Below are 21,700 nucleotides of genomic sequence, written 5' to 3' on the forward strand. Positions count from 1 at the left end.
AGCTCAATGTTAATATACATATTACATAAGCATATTATATGCATAAGCTCAATTGTATAAAAATATTGTATGCATATTGTATATATAATTGCATGTGTGTGTGCTCTTTATTGTCCATATGCTATGTTGTAAGATTATGCTTGCTAAATAAGTCATTTTCATCGATAAATGTCTTATGTCTATGATTTTAAAATATTGTATATATTACATGATACACGCTCACCTAAATAAAGTTATAAAAGTTTAAGTTATTTCGATGTAAAATTTTATTTCTTTTTTGTGCATATGCTATGTTGTAAGGTTATACTTACTAAATAAGTCATAAGGTGTTTATCATTAAATATCTTATGTCTATGATTTTATAATATTATATATATGATATGATATATGCTCACCTAAATAAAATTATAAAGGCTTATACTTACTAAGTGATTATTCACTATAGACTATATTTTGTAAAAAATAATACTAGTACTCCACTTAAGTGATTCGATAGAGAAGTGAGCACGTGTGAGATTATGCTAGTGTAGATAAAGATGACGATGACTTATGAACATTTATATATATATATATATATATATATATATATATATATATATATATATATATATATATATATATATATATATATATATATATATATATATATATATATATATATATATATATATATATTGAACATGTTATATGTGTATATTTTTCTTTTAATTAGATGTTATAATTATGTTCATATGTCAAAATCACTATATATATATATAGAGGAAACCTTATAATTTTATTTAATAAATTAGTATATTTTACTTTCAAAATTATCTACTTTTGTACTACACTCATATTAATAACAATAAAAGAACTAAAAATTAATATTTTATTTTAGTCTTGCATATCTCGTATTGGTGGGCTTAGGAGTATGATGATATTAGAGCCTAGGTCATGACTCTTGTAGATTATTTGTATTTATGAAAGTATAAAACACACTACTCAACTATCCTGTAAATTTTAATAATTGAGTTATATTGATTTTTTTATTATTATATAATATCTTTATATTTGACAACTAGGGTGTGAACATCTTATGATTAATCAAGAAAATAATATGAGAAGAAAAGAAAAAGCTAATTAATGTCAGAGAGAGACTCCTGATGGAAGAGAGACATCCACATAAGAAGATCAAAGAGATGCGATAATTAATAAATTAATAGAATTGGTAAAGAGACAATTTAGATAACTTTGAGCAATTATTGGCCCGAGGACAAGAGGTGATGTCGGAAACGATTCAAGGACATGATATTTTAGAATCAACAAGTGAGAGGTTTAGAAATATTGATCAATAGTCTTTGAATGTGATATAGATCTATTAATGACCAAAGAAAATATTAAAAGAATATTTAGGTACGTAAGGATTTCAAATGAAAATAAAGTTATTTGTACAATATTTATGCTGTAGAAAATACTCATGTAATGAGATGCAAGAACAAAAATTATAGATGCTAAATAAATGATCTAGAAAAAAATAATAAGAACCTTAAAAAATATATTTCAATGCAGCCCACCAATCAAACCAAGATGACAAAATTTGTTTACCTCAAATAAGAAGGCTTAGATTACATTAAAAAGTTCAAGAAGTTTTCCTAATTTACACCCTAGATGGTTAACACTAATACCTTGAGGATGAATCAATTTCTATAAGGAGTTAGAGTAGAAATTTATTAGAATGTGAAGATGATAATAAATACCTCGGATATTCTATATTCCATAGTAATAAAAAAAGCTTTGGAGATAAAGGACGTGCAGTAAAAGATTTTTCAAACCTAATAGATATGTCGCAATCATGATATACTAAAAAATTATATTATTTTTATTAACAAGCCCTCATAATAAATTCTGGATAACAAAGGAAAATGATACCCAAGTCAATGATAACAATAAAGACAACTCAAATGTCCTTAAAAAAAAAAAAGACATCTTAGTTTTCTCAATCATCTTAAATGGAAAGACCCATTTACATTGAATATGGAAAGTATCATTCGGGGGAATGTCTTAAAAGAAAAAACTATGTTTTTAATTTGAAAAGCTAGGATATTTAGTAACAAATTACACAATAATCTAATTAAAATAGAAAAGAGTATCATTAGCCAATAAAGTATTGCTATGTGAAGTTTAAGGACCAAACGCACAATTGGGACTACGGAATTGTTATTTGACGATAAGGTATCATTAACCAATAAACATAAGTGGATCATTTAGTGAACTCATTCTCCAATGAGAACATGCACGATACCCCTAATGTCACCACACAAGTAGCTATGAGACTAGTTGCCTCCATCATATGGACGGGTGTATAGCACACTGGTCTATCCATTTATTTCAATGTCCCTCTCGAGTAACTTATGACCGGGAATATTTAGTAGTGTCTACGTTTATAAGTGAATTGGTCTCATTATCATGATTCAATTCCTACTACACAGATTCAAGGACGTCACAATATATATCATTAATATAAAGTGATAAAATATCATAATAATAATAACAAAAAATATTATGCAGTGTCACACGTGCTATCACTCATATGATTGGCTTGCAAAGCACTTATAGTATTTAGAAGGCAAACGAATAGTCACAAGTCCACAAACAACTACTCATCGAGTGTTAGGTGTGTTGACAAGTTCCCGTAAGCTTAACGTGCGAACTTATGAATTCAATCAACGTCCAACATTACCCTAAACTCTCATCCCCCCGGTGTCACCCTCAAGATTCCAAGGTGTTGAGATAGCTAACATTTTTTTTCACACTGCAATCTATAGAAAATAGGCCATTACATACAAAAACTAGGCCATTTTGGGATAATTTTACTTATTTTGGTGAGCGATCACTCTACGACCTTGCAACTATTGATGCTTATAGTTTTTAAACAAAAACACTAAAAGACAAGGCAAAACATATTATCCAAACATATGTATAAGCAAACAAAAGTAATGAACAACCCAAAATTGTTGTAGATGTGTAACAACCGTTCCTGAGAGTATAATGTAGGAGCGTATATAGATATTACAATGACGTTCAATATAGGAATACACATATAGGTTATAATAAGAGATATAAAAATCTATGCTACGATTCCTAATGTGCATATAAATATTTTGAGTTATTTCGACATAAAATTTTGATCTTTTTATTGTGCATATGTTAATATACTATGTTGTAGGATTATGCTTGCTAAATAAGTCATACGATGAAGTGTTTACCGTTAAATGTCTTATACCTATGATTTTAAAATATTATATACATAATATGACATATACTCACTTATAAAGATTTATACTTACTAAATGATTACTTGTTATAAATCATATTTTGCATATGAATACTAGTATCCCACCCAATAATTCCATAAAAGAGCCAAAATCTATACAAATATAAACAATGACTTATAGCATTTTTTATGTATATAAATTTTGGATATATTGTTACTTATGTGTTTTTCTTTTGATTAGATATTATAATTATATTTGTATATTTTTTTGGTTAAATATTATAATTATATACATGTGTTAAAATCATTGTGTAGAGGAAACCCTATCATTTTATTTAGTAAATTAATATGTTATACTCTTAAGATTATCTACTTTTTCACTAAACTATTATTGATAGTAGTAAAAAATGATATCCTACTTTTAGCCATAAATTTCATGTAGAATATGAATGACATTAGAAATAAGATGTTACACTAATGTGAGGTTATTCCTTTCTCACATTGGGTAACACAAGCATTGTGTCGAACATACTAGGATGATACAAACCCTGTATCAAATAATATAATCTTGAATGGTCCACGTACTAATATATCGTCAAACCAATAAATACCACGCGTATAATATTATACCAAATTATATTGAATAATATTATAAACCTTGTGATAAATGCAAGAGACAAAATGTCACAATGTCATACCGAATACAAAGGAGACAAAATGTAAGAGGAGGAACCCAAGAAAGAAACGGATGAAACAAAACGGTAGATCGATGCAGAAGGCCAATGGTTGACTAATCCTAAACGGGAGATCTTATCTTGCTTTCCCATTCAGGATTTTTGGAGTACAAGAATAGAACAAAATTAACTTTAAGTACAAAAATAGAACAAAATTAATATACTTGGAAATTTTCAAGTAACCTATCAGATAAAGACCTTTACCATTGACATGATCCTGTTCTATTGCTAAAACATTTTGTTGCATAATCTTCTTTTTATCCAAAAAAATATGGTAAGAATCAAAATAATAAAGGTCTTCTACACCTTTGGTAAAGATTCAAGTCTTATCGATGCAATTTATTTCCATCTATTTTTAGAATGACGATGCTAAGAAATCCTTTTTGAATCATTGGAATCAGAGCTCTTATCCTATCTTGCAACTATAAATTTACCCTCACACCATAAATTCACTCAATTCATGAAATATCTTTGGTACACTTCAACCAATATAAACCCAGCGGAGAACTATACAACTTTTAAGTTGAACAAAACAGATCCTACCTATTAAGACAAGACTCCTTATAGTGTAACAGAATTTATAGAACTCAGATTAAGAAACCATTTCTGTACACCCTGCACTCGTCATTGTCATTGCAAATCTAAAGACAACAAATAATGTTCGCAACTCCAAAATGGAGAGTATAGATGACTCCAGCATGCAGCTAAGATGAAATCAAATTCACAGTCCATCACTAGAGAAGCATTCTTGGAGTCACAAAGACATTTTTTTAGTGCAGCATCGCAGAAAACCATTATCAGCATGAAATTGCATAGAACAACTACCACACTACTTACCAAATGGATCAGCAATCCTTGAGATATCACTCCTAGCAATCTACTGAATTGGGAGGATGAACTCTCGGCTCTCCATGGCTAGGGCAGAGAGCACGAACCGATGTGCTGACGAAAGAGTGTCCTCTGACAGCCACCTGAGATGATCTTCTAATTTTCAGCATGGACACAGTTCACTGGCGTATTAGCACACATATTTTGACACACAGGTAATATTGATGTTGAGCTGCAATTGATTCACTGCAAAAGAGGCAATAGAAGAGAAGTCTGTAGTTAGTCTCGTATCCAATTCAACCTGGAAAGAATAAAATAGACAAGCAAGTTAAAAATACCTGGCAATCAGCTTCCAAATCTTATCTTCATGGTTGTATTGTTTTTTGGCTGATTGTACTAAAGAAACACTGTATAATGTCAACAACTTCCTTTTCCTTTTTTCAAGTTCATCTCTTTATTAATGGTTCATTTTTTCTTCCATATATTGCTCCAATTCCAGACTGACTAAGATCAAATACTGATCCACCAAAAGGTATAAACGTACAAAGCCTCCAAACCCAATACAGATAAAGAATAAAATCACACCTGGTTTTGAAATTCTTATTAAGGAACAAATTGAATGAACAACTAACACTATATTAAAGCAAATTCACTTCTCTTCATTGCTTCTATGTTCTGCGAGTGCTTCCTTCCAACAACCTGAACATAGATATTCGAGACAAAATGTCTCAACATACATGCAATCCTTGATGCATTTCCCACACTGGATACACCTGGCAATGCAAAAGTCACAAGCCCTGCAGTGCTTAGGACCCTTTTCTTGACAACCCTCTGAAGGACAGTCATAAACGAGTTTGTATTTCTGGCACACTGGGCACATTTCAACATCAATGACACAGTCGTCATCGCAAACAAGAGATGAGTCACTTGTGTGGTAGAACCTTGGCTTCTGAGCTTGGGCCTGTTGATGTTGGTCTATGCCTAGCAACAACTTCAACGCTCCAAATTGTTCTCCTGATATGCTGAAAAGCCTCCCAAGCTTGAGGTGCTCTATTCCTGGTGTACCTTGTGATCGGAAAGCCTTTAGGTTATTTATGATCCCATCAAGACTTAGTCTCACACATCCAGCAACACTTAGCTGCATAACCAAAAAAATTAATCATTAATATAAACATGTCACAATTAAATAAACTATGCATGGTCAGAAAAAAGTTGGCATGGTGAAAAAGCTCCTGTTAATATGGAGTCTAAGAAGGATCAACATATGCAGCCTTAATCCTTGCAAGCAAGAAGATATTTACACAACTTGAACAGTTGTCACTATCATGTCACCAAAGCTCGTGCTCTCATGTAAGGTCATACATAAATGGAATATGATAAATATAACCAGAACATGCAGTAGATAGATGGGGGCAAAAAACTTCTTTTTCCTTTTCACTAGATTATAACATGCAGATTGCAATCCTTAATTAACTTTAGAAAATCAAAATCAAGTATTTGCAGAGGGGGAATATAACCACCAACAAAAACATCCCTGGCCTTAACATACTGAAGTACAAAAAACTCAGACATGACAGTCCATAGAAATATACAGGTTTAACCATAAGATAGTTGCTAAAGGGGAATAAGTTGTATATGTACAAGTTATGGTTCTATGGGTTCTTGAATAGCTTTAATCCAAAGCCTGTGCATAAAAATATATTAACAGTGAGTACTCGGAGGATTCCATTCTAGCCAGTTCGAAACCCTCATTAATACATTGGCTTATGTACTTCTATATATGTGTTAGAAGCATGCCTTAGGATTTCATAGGCTTTAGAATTAAGTGAATAATATTTCTATACACCAAGATATGAGCCTTAAAAGTTCAGACATCATTAATCTAGTTCCAACAGAACGAGATGATGATAGTCGAACTAAGAGGATAGTTGGACCTTTAAATAGTTATATTTTGAGCTGAAATTTTGTATATATTTACTTTTATATATCTTATGGGTTTTTAGAAAATTTTATGATGATATAAGATAGTTTGGCAATGAACTGGAATAAGATTACTTAATACAGATGCAGAACTGTATAGTTGTATGGTTGATAACAACTATGTCGATTGATTATATATTAAGTTGTTAATCAATTTCTGTTAGAATTTAAATGAATTTGCAAGTCGGGTATACTCTATTTTGGGGAGATTTTGCCAAAAAATTTCAACAAATTGCAGTTTATATTTAGAGCTAAGCTTCTTCATTCAGGCATCATATGCATAGCATGACCACATGTTCCAAATTTAACGTGTACTCGCTGATCTTTTTCTCTCACTTCACTTTTGAATCAAATCAAGTAAAATAAGCTTAATTTACTGCAATACAATGCTATTGCAATGCTGTACTTTTATAACATATTTTCAAAAGTTTGTTTTGATAGATATAATTGCCGTGATTTAGGTATAACGATAGCATTAACATACACCATTACATAAGCATAGAAATTTGACGTACTGACATGAACGATCGTCGTGCACCCGCAACAACTTCGTTTAACGAACCGTTCGTTGCTTTTGCATCTATGTACAAATGCTTGGCAGCATGTTTTGCCTTGGTTTTATGTGTTTTTACTTGTAAGAATGCATGTTCGAACGAATTGCAGCGCTACAGTGCGACCGCTCACCACGCCGAGCAAAACTGCCCCAAAATGGCTCCGTTTTTGCGTGCCACGACTTGTTTTATGCAGACCGCAGCTGCACGCAAAATGTCAACCATCTCAGCACCCTAGAACCCCCCGGGTGGCACGGGGCTGGATAGGGCTTCGGTAAAGTGTCGGGTGTTGAACAATCTTCACAAGTTCGCACGTTAACTTAACGGGAACTTGCCTTCGCGCTCGGCACCCGGTGAGCAATTGTTTGTGGACTTGCACCTGTTCGTTCTACCTTATAAAATCCTTGTTTTCTCCTTCCTCTCTTTTCTCTCTTGCACTCAAGGTGCTCGCTGAATTGCTTGTAAAGCTTCCCTCTTCGCGGGACGTCAGGACTTGTCTGTCGCTCATTTTCAATCTAATCAACTTTCTGTTTTACAGATCCTTCGGGACATGTACGAGGTTGCAACTAGGCTGACCCTTTGCGGACGCATATGTCGCAAGGACGCCTCATGACTTTAACTTCAAATAACCTATATCATAAGTATATTATGTAATATATTTATGAAACATAAATATTATTTAGCTAGTACTACGACCCAACTTGAAGAGATGATTGATCAATACTTACAAAGCCTAAATCAATGCTTGCCATATTATTAAATATACTATACTCATCTAAATTCAGGTTTCACCTACTTATATTGGAGTAAACTTCAAGTATTATAATCTCCCCTACATAAGGAGAGATTATGTCATGCTGTCAAGGCTGTCCTTTCCTAGCCAAGCCCTTATGATATCATTTATTGTGACCCAACCCAATGAGATTACTATCCAAATAACTTGATGTCCTTACCTAGCCAAGCACTTATGATATCATTTATTGTGACCCAACCCAATGAGATTGTCATCCAAATAACTTATTAAGTTTGGACCATTGGCCCATAATATTTAAGCCTAAATTAATAATAATGCACTCATCGGTCCTTATAACTATGTTAAAGTTTTCACCCACTTCCAATGTGGGACTAAACTTCAGGTGTTACATATTATCATCCATAAACAAGAATTAAAAGAAGAAATAGCCCAAGCATGGTTGATCAAAAATTGCTAAATTTGAACAAACAATAGAAAGCATACATCTAGTAAAAAAATCATGACACTGTGCAGATTAGAAAACATTATGCATGTTCACATTCATTGGGATATCCTATATGCATAACAAAGAACATCTAAACTACAATACAAGATCCCTTGAGAGCCTCTCCATTTTTTAAGTGATTCTCACATATCATGGACTTTGTTAAGCCCACCTTGCTGATTCTGACTAATGCAATACAGTATAATTCCAAAAATTTCGCGCAGGTGGCCTCTGCTCCTCCAACCAAACCAAGTGAGAGATCAGTTAAAAACACCACCACAATCCTTTTGCTAATATATGGTCAATCATCCACATCATCTTATATACTTTATAGCTTAGATGATAATGTTTAACTTATATTAACAACTAATTGTTCAATTCTTACAACAAACAGATTTGAAGGTGTCAATTAGCTAAAATGGTAAAGACCTTGACAGATTATCGTAAGGTCCTGGATTCGAATCCCGTCTTCATCACTTATCCTATGCACACAAAAAAGAAAACTCCACATCTAAATACCTATCCTCTAAATCTCCCTTCCAACATGTAACTTACCCACTATGACTACAAGCAGTGGCTCTATAATCATAATAAGAAAGGACTACTAGTTATTTGATACCAATTTGAAAAGAAGGGAAATAATTTCTATCTGCTTGGACTCTTCAAGTTCTTCAATTTCACCCCTTGTTAAATTTTAAATTCAATTAATAGGCAATACAAGGAATTCAGAAGCAACTCATATATATTGGACAAAGTATTAGATCATATTTATTGATTGATTTCGGTAGCTCAATCATTCTGGACTTTCATTCAAATTATTTCATTGATAAGAAGAAAATAACCAATTTATAAGAGTTATACTATTAGGTTTTTAACTAAGCTTCCTAAGAATTGGGTTTGGGAAGTATTACACTTCATTTGTAACATGTACATTTTTCTTTAAGAAAATATTAAACCATATAGAAATTTTGGAAGATAGTGCATCTTCTCAGGAAGATAATTGTTTGAAAATCTTGCACTAAAATGGATATGCCATTTATCTTCCACTTAGAAAATAGAAGTTGATGCATAATTCAAGAAGATCTATTCTTCAAAGAAAACAAGTCATATACAAAAATTTCAAAAGGTCAAAATGTCAAGCCAGAAAATTTAAGAAATTAGAAACATATACATATTTGTGCATGCAACTGTTGGTCTCATAACAAAATCTAGACAACGAAGAGGCTCATGAAGTTAAAAAATCTCATCAAGAAATCTTCAAATACAGCTAATCTGGCAGTTAAGAGGTCAACAAAGTCTGCTATTTCATGGTTAAACATTTATTTCCCAGTCTTTTTTATTAAGCTCATTACTTTGCACGAATAAAATATGAACAGTGATCTAAACTAACTGGTTAGCATGCATTAAATAAATTGCACCAAGTAGCAAGAATCACCATCCAAAATGAGAAATTTATACAAGTAAAGACAATACATCTATCGATAACTTCATATTACTTTTTTCCCTTACAATCAAGTGATTCGATGAGTTCCATCGAGTTGATGTAAGTTGTGACCGGCCAAAAAACACCCTAGACCAGGAAAGCAAGTTTATCTGTTATTGTTATATTTATGCTACATTAAGAGCTACATACAACTCATACATGGAATTAGCTTTCAACTTTGATGCTTTCACCAAACCATAACATTAGAGGTAATCTATGACATGATGGCTTTATGTTCACTTGTGCTGAATATCTAAATAGTAAATGATTAGCAGAAGCACTACTAAATACAGTCATGCTAAAAAAATCTTCTGCAAGTTAAATTATAACATAAAGAAATAATCAAATAATGAGTTCAGAATGATAGAAATGGTAAACACACGATCATTCTTATTAATACTAACCTTCTTCAGCTTTGGATTATTGTCAAGTACACACTTCACGCCATCATCTGTAATCCTTGAACAACCTGACAGGCTCAAGCACTGCAGATTCCCTTGAGCTCTCTGTGTTAACCGCAACAGAACATCATCTGTTATCTTCTCACCCAAAAGAGAATCAATATGTATACATCTCCACAAGAGAGCATCATTCTGAACAGCCAAACGCAAGGACCTGCAGACCCCTTCCACTGAGAGAAGATCATGAATGCCCAAATACCCAAGCGAGTAGAGCAGTCCCTCATGCGGAAGACCCTCATCCACACTAGAGTGGGCTTCCGCTGCACGATCAGAGTTTAAAGATTTTTGCATATCCAAGGCAGATTCCAAGTTTCCATCTTGGGCTTCACGAACAGAAGTCACCATGAAGCTCTCCTCCGCCCAACCATCAAGTTCGTCCATCCAACCATCATGGTAAATCTCAGTTTCCGGCGAGCACAACAAAGCCCACCCATACAAGTCTCCACCACCGACCTTGAGAAAACTGGCTAATGCACCATCGATCCCCATCCCAAATGGGTCATCAGGTAGCAGATCGACTGGATCACAAGCACCATCCACGTCTGTTGACCCGCTATCCCAGCCATAACCATTTCCATTTTCCCAGCCAGACGAAAAAGGGTAACTAAAGGGTTGGCTCCTCTCACATCTCGGTCGGCAGAACTCATCATCGGTAACGAATGCGGTAGAAAAGATAGAACAAGCTGAGAAATTCAGTGCCATCCCCACTCTAACGAGGACCCTAAAGCACCTCAATTTCCTATCGTTCAATCCACCTTCTGAATCAAAAGAATTTTGATCTAACCTAACCTAATGTTCAGGACCCCCAAGAAAACCCTCGATTTTGGATAGCAAACAAAAAACCAGCCCCAAAAATTTCATTGAGCCTCTTGAACCAGATTCCAAATAGAAAGAGATATGAATACAGGATCAAACCTATCGAGCAAACGACAAGAAACAAGACTAATCTGATCTAACTCCCAACAACCCCAACAAATCCTCAAGACTTGACCTTTTCATCAAATCAATTCTTCAACACATCAAATTTTAACACAAAGATATTCAAAGATGATTTTTTTTTGGCTTTTTCTCGCCGATCAATAGAATAAGAAGAATAAGTCGGCCACAAATTCAAGCAACGAAATCACAGGGAAGACGAATTGGTAAAGGGAGAGGAGGAAGGAGGTAGAGAGGTAGAAACCTAGGGTTCCGGATAGAGCGGAGAAGAAGAGCCCAAATCCTCAATTTCTCCCCCTTCTGCGGCCGAGGTGAGCGAACAAAACCTCTTTTTCTCCCCCTTCTACGGCGAAGAGGTGAGCGGACAAAGCGTAGGAAGAAGAGAAAGAATAAGGGAAACTTGCCCCGATTAAAACTTAATGATTTTACCTATATATCCCTTCCTAAAACCTAAATTTTATTTTTAGCCCCGAGCGATCATCAAATTCTACATGACTCCCGAAAGACTTGAATATTTTCATAATACCCCCTGTACAAACCAAAACGAACGCTTTAAAGTTCGCGTTGATATGATACAGGTGTGATTAGAAAATACAAGTTTGTAAGGAGCTCATGTGCAATTTTAATCGCAGATAGGAGACCGACACGTGCCAAGCCTGGGAATCCGTGGATGACTCCGCCCTTTATCTTCTCCCGACACGAGCCGGTGGCGACGGGGAGATCTCAGCCGTCGGATTGGCCTGGCAGCTTAATCTGGGGTGGATGGTGAAGCGTGGTAGCCACGGAATGATGTCAGCCGTCGGATCGATTTACTGGGATCAACCGTGGATGCTCTGAAGCCCAACGTCGATTGTTAAGCCGACTCCTATTTTTTCTTTAGCGCACGCATGTTCTTCTGAGTCCGCGGGGTATGATCAGGAAAGAGGTGACGTATAAGTGGAGTAAATTTATCAAAGAATCCGGCAGAAAAGCGTGATACCCACGGAATGATGTCAACCGTGGCATGGTTAATGCGCCACGTCGATTGTTAAGTTGACTCCATGTTTTTCTTTATTGCACGCATGTTCTTCTCAAGCTCGGGTGTCTCATCAGGGAGGAGCTGATGAAAGTGGAGTGAATTTATCAAAGAACGGGGAAGAAAACCGTGGTAGCCACGGAATGATGTCAGCCGTCGGATCGATTTATCTGGGACCGGATGTGAGCCACCTAGAATGTTAAGTCGACTCCTGGTTTTCTTTTCAGTGCACGCATGCTCTTCTCAAGTTCGAGGGTGTATTTAGGGAGAACGGGAAAAAAAGCGGAGTAGATTTATCGAATGTGGCTTCTCATTCTTGCCGTGCAAGAAAGGCGAAGGTGGAAGTAAGGCATGCTGTGGGCTTCCATTCGATTGTTGTGTGCAAGTTTTCAGCACTTGGTCTACTACCATTCCATGGTTTTCTCCTAATCTCCTCCGTACGTATATCAGTATAACATATAGAGAAAAAGGGGAGCGAGAAATATAAAAATCGAGAAGAATTTGGATTTAGGATTGTGAGTTTTCCAATTTAATTTATCTATTCAAAGATTTAAATGGTATAAGATATTATATATATATATATATATATATACTTTTTTCAGAATCTCTATATTTTTTTTCTTTGTTAGAGATGAAAATAAAAAATGATAATAACACCAAGTATATATCCTGCATTAGTACCTATTATTTCTTTTATGGACTATATGAAGGAAAATTATTAGGATTGATATGGTAAATATTTTGGGACTAATAAGGACTCAAGAGGTGAGGATCACTTAGGCTAAACTTACCAAATTAGCATGAGTTGAATGCGAGGATAGATACTCTTAGAAATATTTCTTATTTTATGATCTTACCACTCTATAAATAAAAGTCTTCAATGTATTATATAGGACCGAAAAATCTTATTTCCTACTCTCACATAAGATCTACTAATTGTATTGTTAAAATGAGCGTGTCGATAGCTTATGTGATGTTAATTTTATGAGTAAGGGACTTCAGAAGAGACACAACGTCCTTTTGGAAATGGACCTAATTGACTCAACCATGTAAGGTGGATCGATGACAAATTTTGATACTAACAAAGACCCACTAATTTTTCCGCTACTAATTATTTAAATGCTGTGTTGCAGACTCATAATGTAATAGGAGTATTGTGTAAATGTTATGAGTTTATCTATTCAGTTTTATGCCTTGCATTCCACGTAGTATAATTTATGAGAATTATGAAGTTGAACACAATCAAATTCCAGACATCAGAAACATATCTAACATTTGATCTAAGCAAACTTCACATAGGCCTTTCAAGGAGAGGGCCAAAAAGAGAGAAGAGAAGCCCTGACTTCAAGATGAAGTCTTGGCTTCACTATGGACACACCGTTCCTATTTCGTCCCTGCCAAAACACCCGTCTCGGTTGACTCAGTACTCGCAACGAGTTACAAGGCCGCAGTGCTGTAAGACGATCCGTTGCCCGATGCTGCCCTCGTCACAAGCCTGATCCCTCGCACCCAAAGCTGCGCCGCCTCCTCCCCTCCTCCACACACGAAATGCACCTCCCTCTTCCCGGCGGTCACCACCCGGAACAGCCCCGCCTCGCGTCTGTCGCCCTTCCCTTTCCTGTTCCTCTGGAACGCTGAGCTCCCGCCCACCTCTGCCTCCCTGCACACCACGTTCCGGCGGCTCGCCTTGCCCCACTGCAGCACCCCCGCCTCCGCCGCCATCCTCAACACCTTCCCGTGCGGCGACCCTCTCCCGCACTTGGTGTGCTTCTTGACATGGCCACCCCGCAGAACCAGCGCCATGGCTAGCTCGTCCAATATCACGTTCTCCGCATCCTTTCCGAGCTTCGCGTTCGATCTCGCCAGCGAAAGCGCCGTCTCGCCTCTATGCGTCTTGGCATCACACTTGGCGCCGCCGTGGATCAAGAGCTGGCATACTTCCGCGTGGCCTTCTCTCGCTGCCAGCATCAGTGGAGTGTACCCATCTCCATCGACGGCGTTCACGTCGCACCCTCTCTTGGTCAAGAGGCGCGCGGCGGCCATGTCTCCTCGCCGAGCCGAAAAGTGCAGAGCGTAGAACCCCCCGGCACTCCCTCTCTCGAGAGTGAATTCAAGCATCACCTGCTCGAAGAGATCCCGGTTCTCCTTCGACCGGGAAAGGTCGATTGCGGTCTCTCCCGCTTTGTTGCAGAGCTTCGCGTTGGCGCCGGCGAAGACCAGGACGCGGAACACGTTGACGTGGCCTTCTTTGGCTGCCGCCATGAGCGGGGAGTACCCCTCCTCGTCTTGTCCGTCGATGTCAATATCTGGTCGCGTCAATAGCACCTCCAAGGATCCGACGTCGCCACATCGGGCCGCGAACATGATCGGGGAAAAGACGGACGGATTGCTCGATCGAGGAACCGTTCCTGCCCGAATCAGGTCGACGACTACACGCTGAAAACTGATGCTCCAATGGCTGCAAGCGGCGGCCTTGGTGGCAGACACCCCAGCCACGTTCACCAGGCCAAGATCAGCGCCGGCCGTCACAAGAATCCTCAGGCAGTCATCGCGGTTGTAGCGCGCACACAGCATCAACGCCGTCTCTCCGGTGTCGGTTCTCGAGTTCAGGTCGCACCCCTTATCGATCAAGATTTGCAGGATGGAAGCCAGGCCGAGTCGGACAGTCATGTGGATCGGCCGGAACTCGGTCTTCCGGCTGGTCTTGACCGGGAGCTCGCAATCGGCGCCGCAGGCCAAGAGGGTGTCGACGGCTCGAGGATTGGCACAGAGGATGGCGTGGTGGAGGAGCGTGCGGCCACAATGCGGAGCGTTGGGAGAGTGATGCTGCAGGAGCATCCGGAGGATGGTGCCGGCGGACTCGAAGTACTCGACCGCGCACCAAGCGGCGGTGTAGGGCTCGGCGAGACCGGCGCCGACACGGAACTCCTCGCCGGTGGTGGTGTCCCATGACCATGCACCTAGTCTCACCTTGGCGTCCTTCCGCACTCCGGCCTTGAGCGGGCACCCGTACATCATCAGAGATCTATTGATCTACGAATACGTCGCATGAGTGGTGGAGTGTCAGAAGTACCTGCAACAAGCGCCGGACGACGGCGGTCTGACGGCTGACGATGGCGGCGATTAGTGCGGTGCCGTCGACATTGGTGTGGAGGGATGGTTTCAGCGAGCGCAGTAGCACACGAGATGTCGCGTTCGGATCCGCTCCGCACTGCATATGAATTGAGCATTGAGGTCAAATCACGCATCACTGGTGGATTGGAACAATTCCTTTGCTGTACGCAACAGAATTGACAAAGATCTGACCTCTTTTGCTAATCCAACGAAAAGAATCTTTTAATCAAGCAAAAAATACTAAAGCCGAGACAGTCAAAAATCCAATTTTTCTTGCTTAATCCACCTAATTAATGGTTTCTTCACATCTAAAGTCTAAACCTTCTCAAGGGTACAATCGAAAGCTGGCTGTGAGACTACACACAAATGGAATCCCCAAAAAATCCTTGCCCTCGGTTAGGGCAATGGAACTCATAAACATTACTACCGTTATCATGGAAAGACCGAATTGAACTCGACGTGCTACTAAATCATCACCGAGAATTACCTTGATGAGGGTGTCGACGACGTCGAGGAATCCCCTGGAGGCGGCCAAGACGAGCGCATGGACGGCGACGCGGGGACGCACGAGATCGGTGCCGATGAGAAACTCCGCGAGGCTCGCCCTCCCGTGCAAGCTGGCCTCCACCACAGCCTCCTCGCAGGCGGGCTGCGATGCTCCGGCCTTCAGCAACGCCTCCACCACCTCTGTCTGCCCCTCCCTCACCGCCGCCGTTAACGCGTGTCCCCGGAACAGCTTCTGGTTCACGTCGGCGCCTTTCTCCTTCACCCACAATCCACCATAATCATCAAAATTAGCTAACTATAACGAATTCTTAAGCTCTAATCATCTTAATGCAACTAAATTAATCAGTAAATCACCCAGAAAGAAACAAAAAGCACGTCCTTTTTGTTCATTAATTGCACTTATCACTCCTGATGACGAGGGATCAAGGATGGAGGATCAACCGGACGAGAGATCAACGATACGGCGCCGTACGCGCTGCGCTGGGCTGTGCTGAGAACAGATCGAAAATTCGGACTGCCGTAAATGGCGCTCGAGTACTAAAACTCCTACCTGCGCGTGTGACGAGATGGGGCGCATTGAATTGCTTGTCGATAACACACGTGAGCTTGCGCTCCTCGCGGAAATGAAAGAGGCCCCTAATCACAATTCCATTAATTCTCAGCAATTTGGGATCAAATCGAAGGGGAAATTGATCCGAGGAAGGGGTACGGAGTTGGTCGCATCATATCCGTGCAAGCACTGAAGAGAGAGAGAGTGTGTGTGTGGTGAACAGTTATGCCAGCTAAGTGGTGTGATTCCATTCCTGGCCGGGGCCGGCAGATGACGCGAATCACGGGACGACACCCTTTCTCCGATCGGACGGTTGGGATTTTGCGATCGTCCAAGGGGCATGTGTTGGACAAAGAACTTTCTTTAATTTTCGAAACTATGAGGCAAGTCAATGGCCCTCAATGGGAGAAATTTCGACCCGAATCCGATAACACATTCTGGAAGCTATAGCTACTAATCAAGAAAAGCAAACGGATAGTGAAATAATCCAAAGAGAAATGGAATTGTGCGAGAACGTATATAATAATGGATCGGGTACAGCTTTGCGGGTCACGAACCCGAACCAAAGTGCACCCATTTCTTTTGACAACTCGAGTTTATTGTAGGAAAATAATTGAGATAATAAATGCAGAAATCAGTATAATAATTTTCGAAAACAAGAAAGTTTAAGTAAATAAAAATAAGACATAAAGAAAATAATGAATAATAAGTAGTAAAGAATGTTTATATTAATCTGGAGGTCAATCAAAGGGCCAAAAGGTCGAAGCAGAAGAATTCAAAGTAGAGAAGAGAGGGATGAGCGAGGAGATCGAACCAGGAGCTTGCGAACGACGAGGAGATCACCGGCGTGGGCCGCGAGGAAGAGGGCGGACGCGTCAGTGCGGATCTCCTCGTACTCCACCAGGACCTCGTCGGCGGCCTCCTCCCGAAGGGACACCGTGGCCCGGCGCGCCCGCAGGCACACCGCTCCGGCGAAGTTCACATCCACCGCCGGGTCCGCGAGGGACTCCGCCACCTCCCTCGCGTCCCCGCGCTGGGCCACCTCCACCAGCCGCTGCGACGCCTCCGCGCCGTAGTCCGGCAGCGGGTGCACCTGCAGCCGCCCCGCCGCGCCCTTCAACGTCACCGCGACTCCTCCTGCCGCTCCTTCGCTGCCACGGCCCATCGAGTGTGCGAACACCGTCATCTCCTCCGCCGATCGGAGCCACGGACAAGGTATGTGCTCAAACGCCTCCCCTCGCTGCTGTTTCCGGCATCGATTTCCCCTATTTCTTCTCTCGTTGATGGGCTTCCGTGTGGGTATCGGGAAACTTGAAAGCAGCGAGCGCCAGAGGAAAGAGGAAGCGTTGTGGCCTAATATAAAGAACAGGAAGGGAGGGGTGGTGAGCGGAGTTACTTAGACCGCGGTTAAGGTTAAAGGCGGAAACAAAAAGGAGCCCAGGTTTTAATTTCTTTACCGGCAAGTGGAGGTGACCGGTGGGTCCCACCAGGGTAGGTAGAATTCGGAGTTAGGGTGTGTCATTGGAGCTGACTCGGGTCGGGACGGCTCCAGTTTTGGCTCGGCTGACGCTGTTATAAGCTCAGCCGAGAGTTAAAAGTAAGCAAAAAAGAAAAGCAAAGCAACACAACCCAAAATTTGAATATATTAAATAAAATTACCACAAAGTTTTCATGCATAGATAGAAACCCACACCATATAAGCATGCGAAACATACAATGATTTAACCTTAGATTAAATAGTAGGATCGTTGAAAGGTGATGAAATTATCCAACTTTACTTTATTATCAAGTTATTTTATTGAGTCATTCTTGTATGATCCTGAGTTTATATTTCAAATATTTACATGTAGAGAATGTGAGTGCATCATAGGACTTAGTTAAAATTAGTAGTCTATGATTGATGTTATTATTAAGTTGACTTAATAATAGCAGAAATGTGAAGACCCTGAGAAAGAAAAAGTGCACCCATCTTTTTGGCAATCAACATGGAATTTATTTAGGGTTCTCCGTCACAAATCTCATCCCGCTAATCCACTAAACAATTGTCTTGTTTAAGCAAAGTACAAACAACATTAGCAGTAATCTCATCAATGTCTGTGCAAAAGTTATAATTTTGAAATGAACCTTCTGTCTCTTTAAAACTTAAATTCAAAAGCTGTTCTCTGAAAGCCTAAACTTTTCAGAATTATCTTTGCCAAGGAATATAATCATCAGGACATGAGTCTCATTTCAAAATTTTGGGGAGTAAACTACACAATAGCTAATTTTTTTGGGAGGTATTACGGTAAGTAACTTTTTGAGCCGTGACCTTCGGGTCGACGCGGCTGGTTCAGGGCTCCAAATGGCTGGAATCAGTCGTGGCTCCCCTCGGAATCTAGAGGTGGCTGATGCAGGGGATCTGGCTGGAAAGTTCTGCGACGCCGAGTGGGCCCAGCGGTAGTCGAGTACCTGCACACAGGTCGGGTCGATAGCTCGGCCCGACCCCTCCGACGATCAAGTCAGTGATGCAGAGGGGAGTTGTTTTTCGTGTGATTTTTCCCCCTCCCTTTGCCTGTTGGGAGCCGGGGGGTATTTATAAGTGGGTTTGATGTTACCTGATGTGTCATCCTGCCGGAGCAGGGCCGTACCTCTGATGGCGTCTGTCGTCGTCGGGGGCGTTGCGTGGAAGGCCGAGCTGCCGCAGGGTATGGGGGGTGTCAGTCAGCGCCTTCCCCTGCCTCGGTCGGACATGAGGGGTCAGCCGAGGAGGTCGTTTGGGTACGGTGGGTGTGGGTTCGTGTCGCGTCGTTGTTAATGCTCGCTCTGGGGCGGTGCGCGCACAGGGTGTCCGACGTGAGGGTGTATTACGTGGAATCCGGGGTGTTATGTCAAATCGATTTTTTACCCCTATCAGGAGGTATGTACATAAAAACTTTCATATGCCACAAAAAATGAAACTACAAGTTAATTGAATTTTTGTCTATTAAACTGTCAATAGGAGATGAGCATTTAGAATTTACAAAGCATTCTAAGTGCCATTAAAATTATTGTAATCCCAAGTTTATGTGCCTCACTAGAGCTTACAGTTTGCACATACGTTCATTTGTAGCTTTTTCAGGCACTTGGGCATCATATGAGGTTAAATTAAGTGTTGCCTTAGAGTGTCAAACATTTTAGGCAAATCAATCAAGTTAAAAGACCAGTGCTATTAACATGATTGCCTATTTCTTAAGTAAACAGAAACCAGATATAAATATACAATGACCAAATCAATGGGGTGTCTCATGCTGCACCATCTTGTACAGTTGGAACTATGAATGCAGATAGATTAGAAATATAAATGAGAGCAGATCATCTTTAAACGTGCTTCCCTTTTCCTTTTTTTATCTTTTTTTTTTCTCAAAGCCCGAGACATTAAAAGTCCAAAGGCAGAAAGGTTCTGCTCTCATATCAAACATTGTGAGAAGGAGCTTTAATAGATGGATAAAAGCTCATAGTCACAGGAGTGGAAGTACTCCTGGGGAAAATGACTTGTCGCTTCCCTGTACCACATCAGAACCACCACCTTCTTCTCCCTCTTGTTCCAATAGCTTTCAACTCAGTCAGGCCACAAGTTCGATAGAAGATGGTATGTCATATTTATCTGACTCAACCCATCGTGAAAGATTAGCTCTCAATTCACTTCATCCATTGCTTCCAAGCAACAGTCATCAAGAAAAGTAAATTCAGTGATGGTCCATAATACTGACAGAAAAATGTTTTTTTAAAGATATCATATAGCTTAGTTGATAAAGATTTAACTTATCGATAGTTAATGATTTTTCTTATTGATAGAACGAGAAATCATTTTCTTGGAAAGAATTAAACATGTGCTGCAAATGAATTACTTGTGTCTTTTTAGGTAATTAGTCCATACCAAATGTTTCTTCACTGACTTAGTGATCTGATGATCTGTATTCACTGGAAGCTGTAGAATCTAAATGTCCAAATATGATTGTTGACTCGTAGGTGACTAGGGTTGGGTCAAATCTACAACTGGACCTGCAACCTTAATCACAGGCTTGATTGATGCACATATATGTTGATGCTAGCTGAAGTGCCTCCTAGGATCATTGACTATTGCCATATTAGTTGGGATAACATGTGTGACCATGTTCCTAGCTATAATATTTCGAAAGAAATTTGTATATTAGCTATACTATATATTTTTTAAGAAGGAACTTTCTATCTCTATCTCATAAAATATTATCACATAATTAAAACCAAAACAAAGAAGGGAAAAAACTCACTGTCAATCCATGAGTGTGCCTCATCATCGATGGATCAAAAACTAAAGCAACAAAACACAAAAAAAAAAAAAAGTAAATGGTCTGCTCCAATCCCACATACCATGCAAATAATAATGTGTCGAAAATAGGGGTGGGAGAAGTATGTGTAAAGCCTGTCATGGTAGATCAAAAACACATCAAGCAGCTTGATCATCCGTGTGTTTGTGTTCGCCTTTACATCCATGGACATCTCAAGTACTGAACTTATAGAGTAATTTTATTTATTTATTTTTAGAAAAAAATAATTTTATTGCCGAAGACAAAAGGAAGTGTAGGGATGGTTCAAACTCTCGACCATATAAACAGAAGAAAACTAGCTGATTGGGTGTAGTTAATAATAGATTGTTTCAGCTCACTGTCTCAAGATTTGTGATCAAGAATTAAAAGCCATCACTCATAGATTACATGAGTTATATTAGCTGCATGACACCATAGTTTAACTCTATTGCAAGTGTTGAATTGTCCTCTGTTGAAAGATGCTTGCAGCGTCCAAACTTACTGGATCCAAATCTACAGTTACCCTATGGCATAGGTTAGAACCTGTAGAGTTCTGGTTGGGCAGAGACAAATTGAATAGTCTCATCACTTCAAAAAAAATGTATATTCTTAATTAGGTCAATTTTGGTCGTTAGCCTAACTTGTGAAGTCAGATCCAACCTGATCCATTTTCTCAACAACATATATCGTTATGGTCAACCTAACTTACCAAGATGGACTGTAAGATATATCATTATGGTTAGCCT

At 39.4% G+C, this 21,700-nt stretch overlaps 2 protein-coding genes across 4 annotated transcripts; both read right to left on the minus strand.

Annotated features, from left to right (window-relative positions):
- Positions 1-5,227: 5,227 nt before the first annotated feature.
- Positions 5,228-11,867, minus strand: LOC103994736 (F-box protein SKIP14). Its single transcript, XM_009415163.3, has 2 exons — positions 10,472-11,867; positions 5,228-5,953 (listed from the first exon to the last, which is right to left on the minus strand). Exons 1-2 carry the CDS (start codon positions 11,228-11,230, stop codon positions 5,465-5,467), a joined length of 1,248 nt encoding a protein of 415 aa, XP_009413438.2. The 5' UTR covers positions 11,231-11,867; the 3' UTR covers positions 5,228-5,464.
- A 1,797-nt stretch (positions 11,868-13,664) lies between these two features.
- Positions 13,665-17,973, minus strand: LOC135587807 (uncharacterized). 3 transcript variants are annotated; one of them, XM_065079587.1, is made up of 4 exons: positions 17,465-17,973; positions 16,081-16,356; positions 15,553-15,690; positions 13,665-15,473 (listed from the first exon to the last, which is right to left on the minus strand). In XM_065079587.1, the coding sequence occupies exons 1-4, from the start codon at positions 17,834-17,836 to the stop codon at positions 13,917-13,919; spliced, it is 2,343 nt and encodes a 780-aa protein (XP_064935659.1). In that variant the 5' UTR covers positions 17,837-17,973; the 3' UTR covers positions 13,665-13,916. The 3 variants fall into 3 exon arrangements, with proteins under 3 accessions (XP_064935659.1, XP_064935661.1, XP_064935660.1); XM_065079589.1 differs by lacking the exon at positions 17,465-17,973 and adding an exon at positions 16,651-17,024; XM_065079588.1 differs by lacking the exon at positions 17,465-17,973 and adding an exon at positions 16,455-16,627.
- Positions 17,974-21,700: the final 3,727 nt, after the last annotated feature.

The sequence above is a fragment of the Musa acuminata genome, chromosome BXJ1-8 (genome assembly GCF_036884655.1).
Source record: "Musa acuminata AAA Group cultivar baxijiao chromosome BXJ1-8, Cavendish_Baxijiao_AAA, whole genome shotgun sequence".
NCBI lineage: Eukaryota > Viridiplantae > Streptophyta > Magnoliopsida > Zingiberales > Musaceae > Musa > Musa acuminata.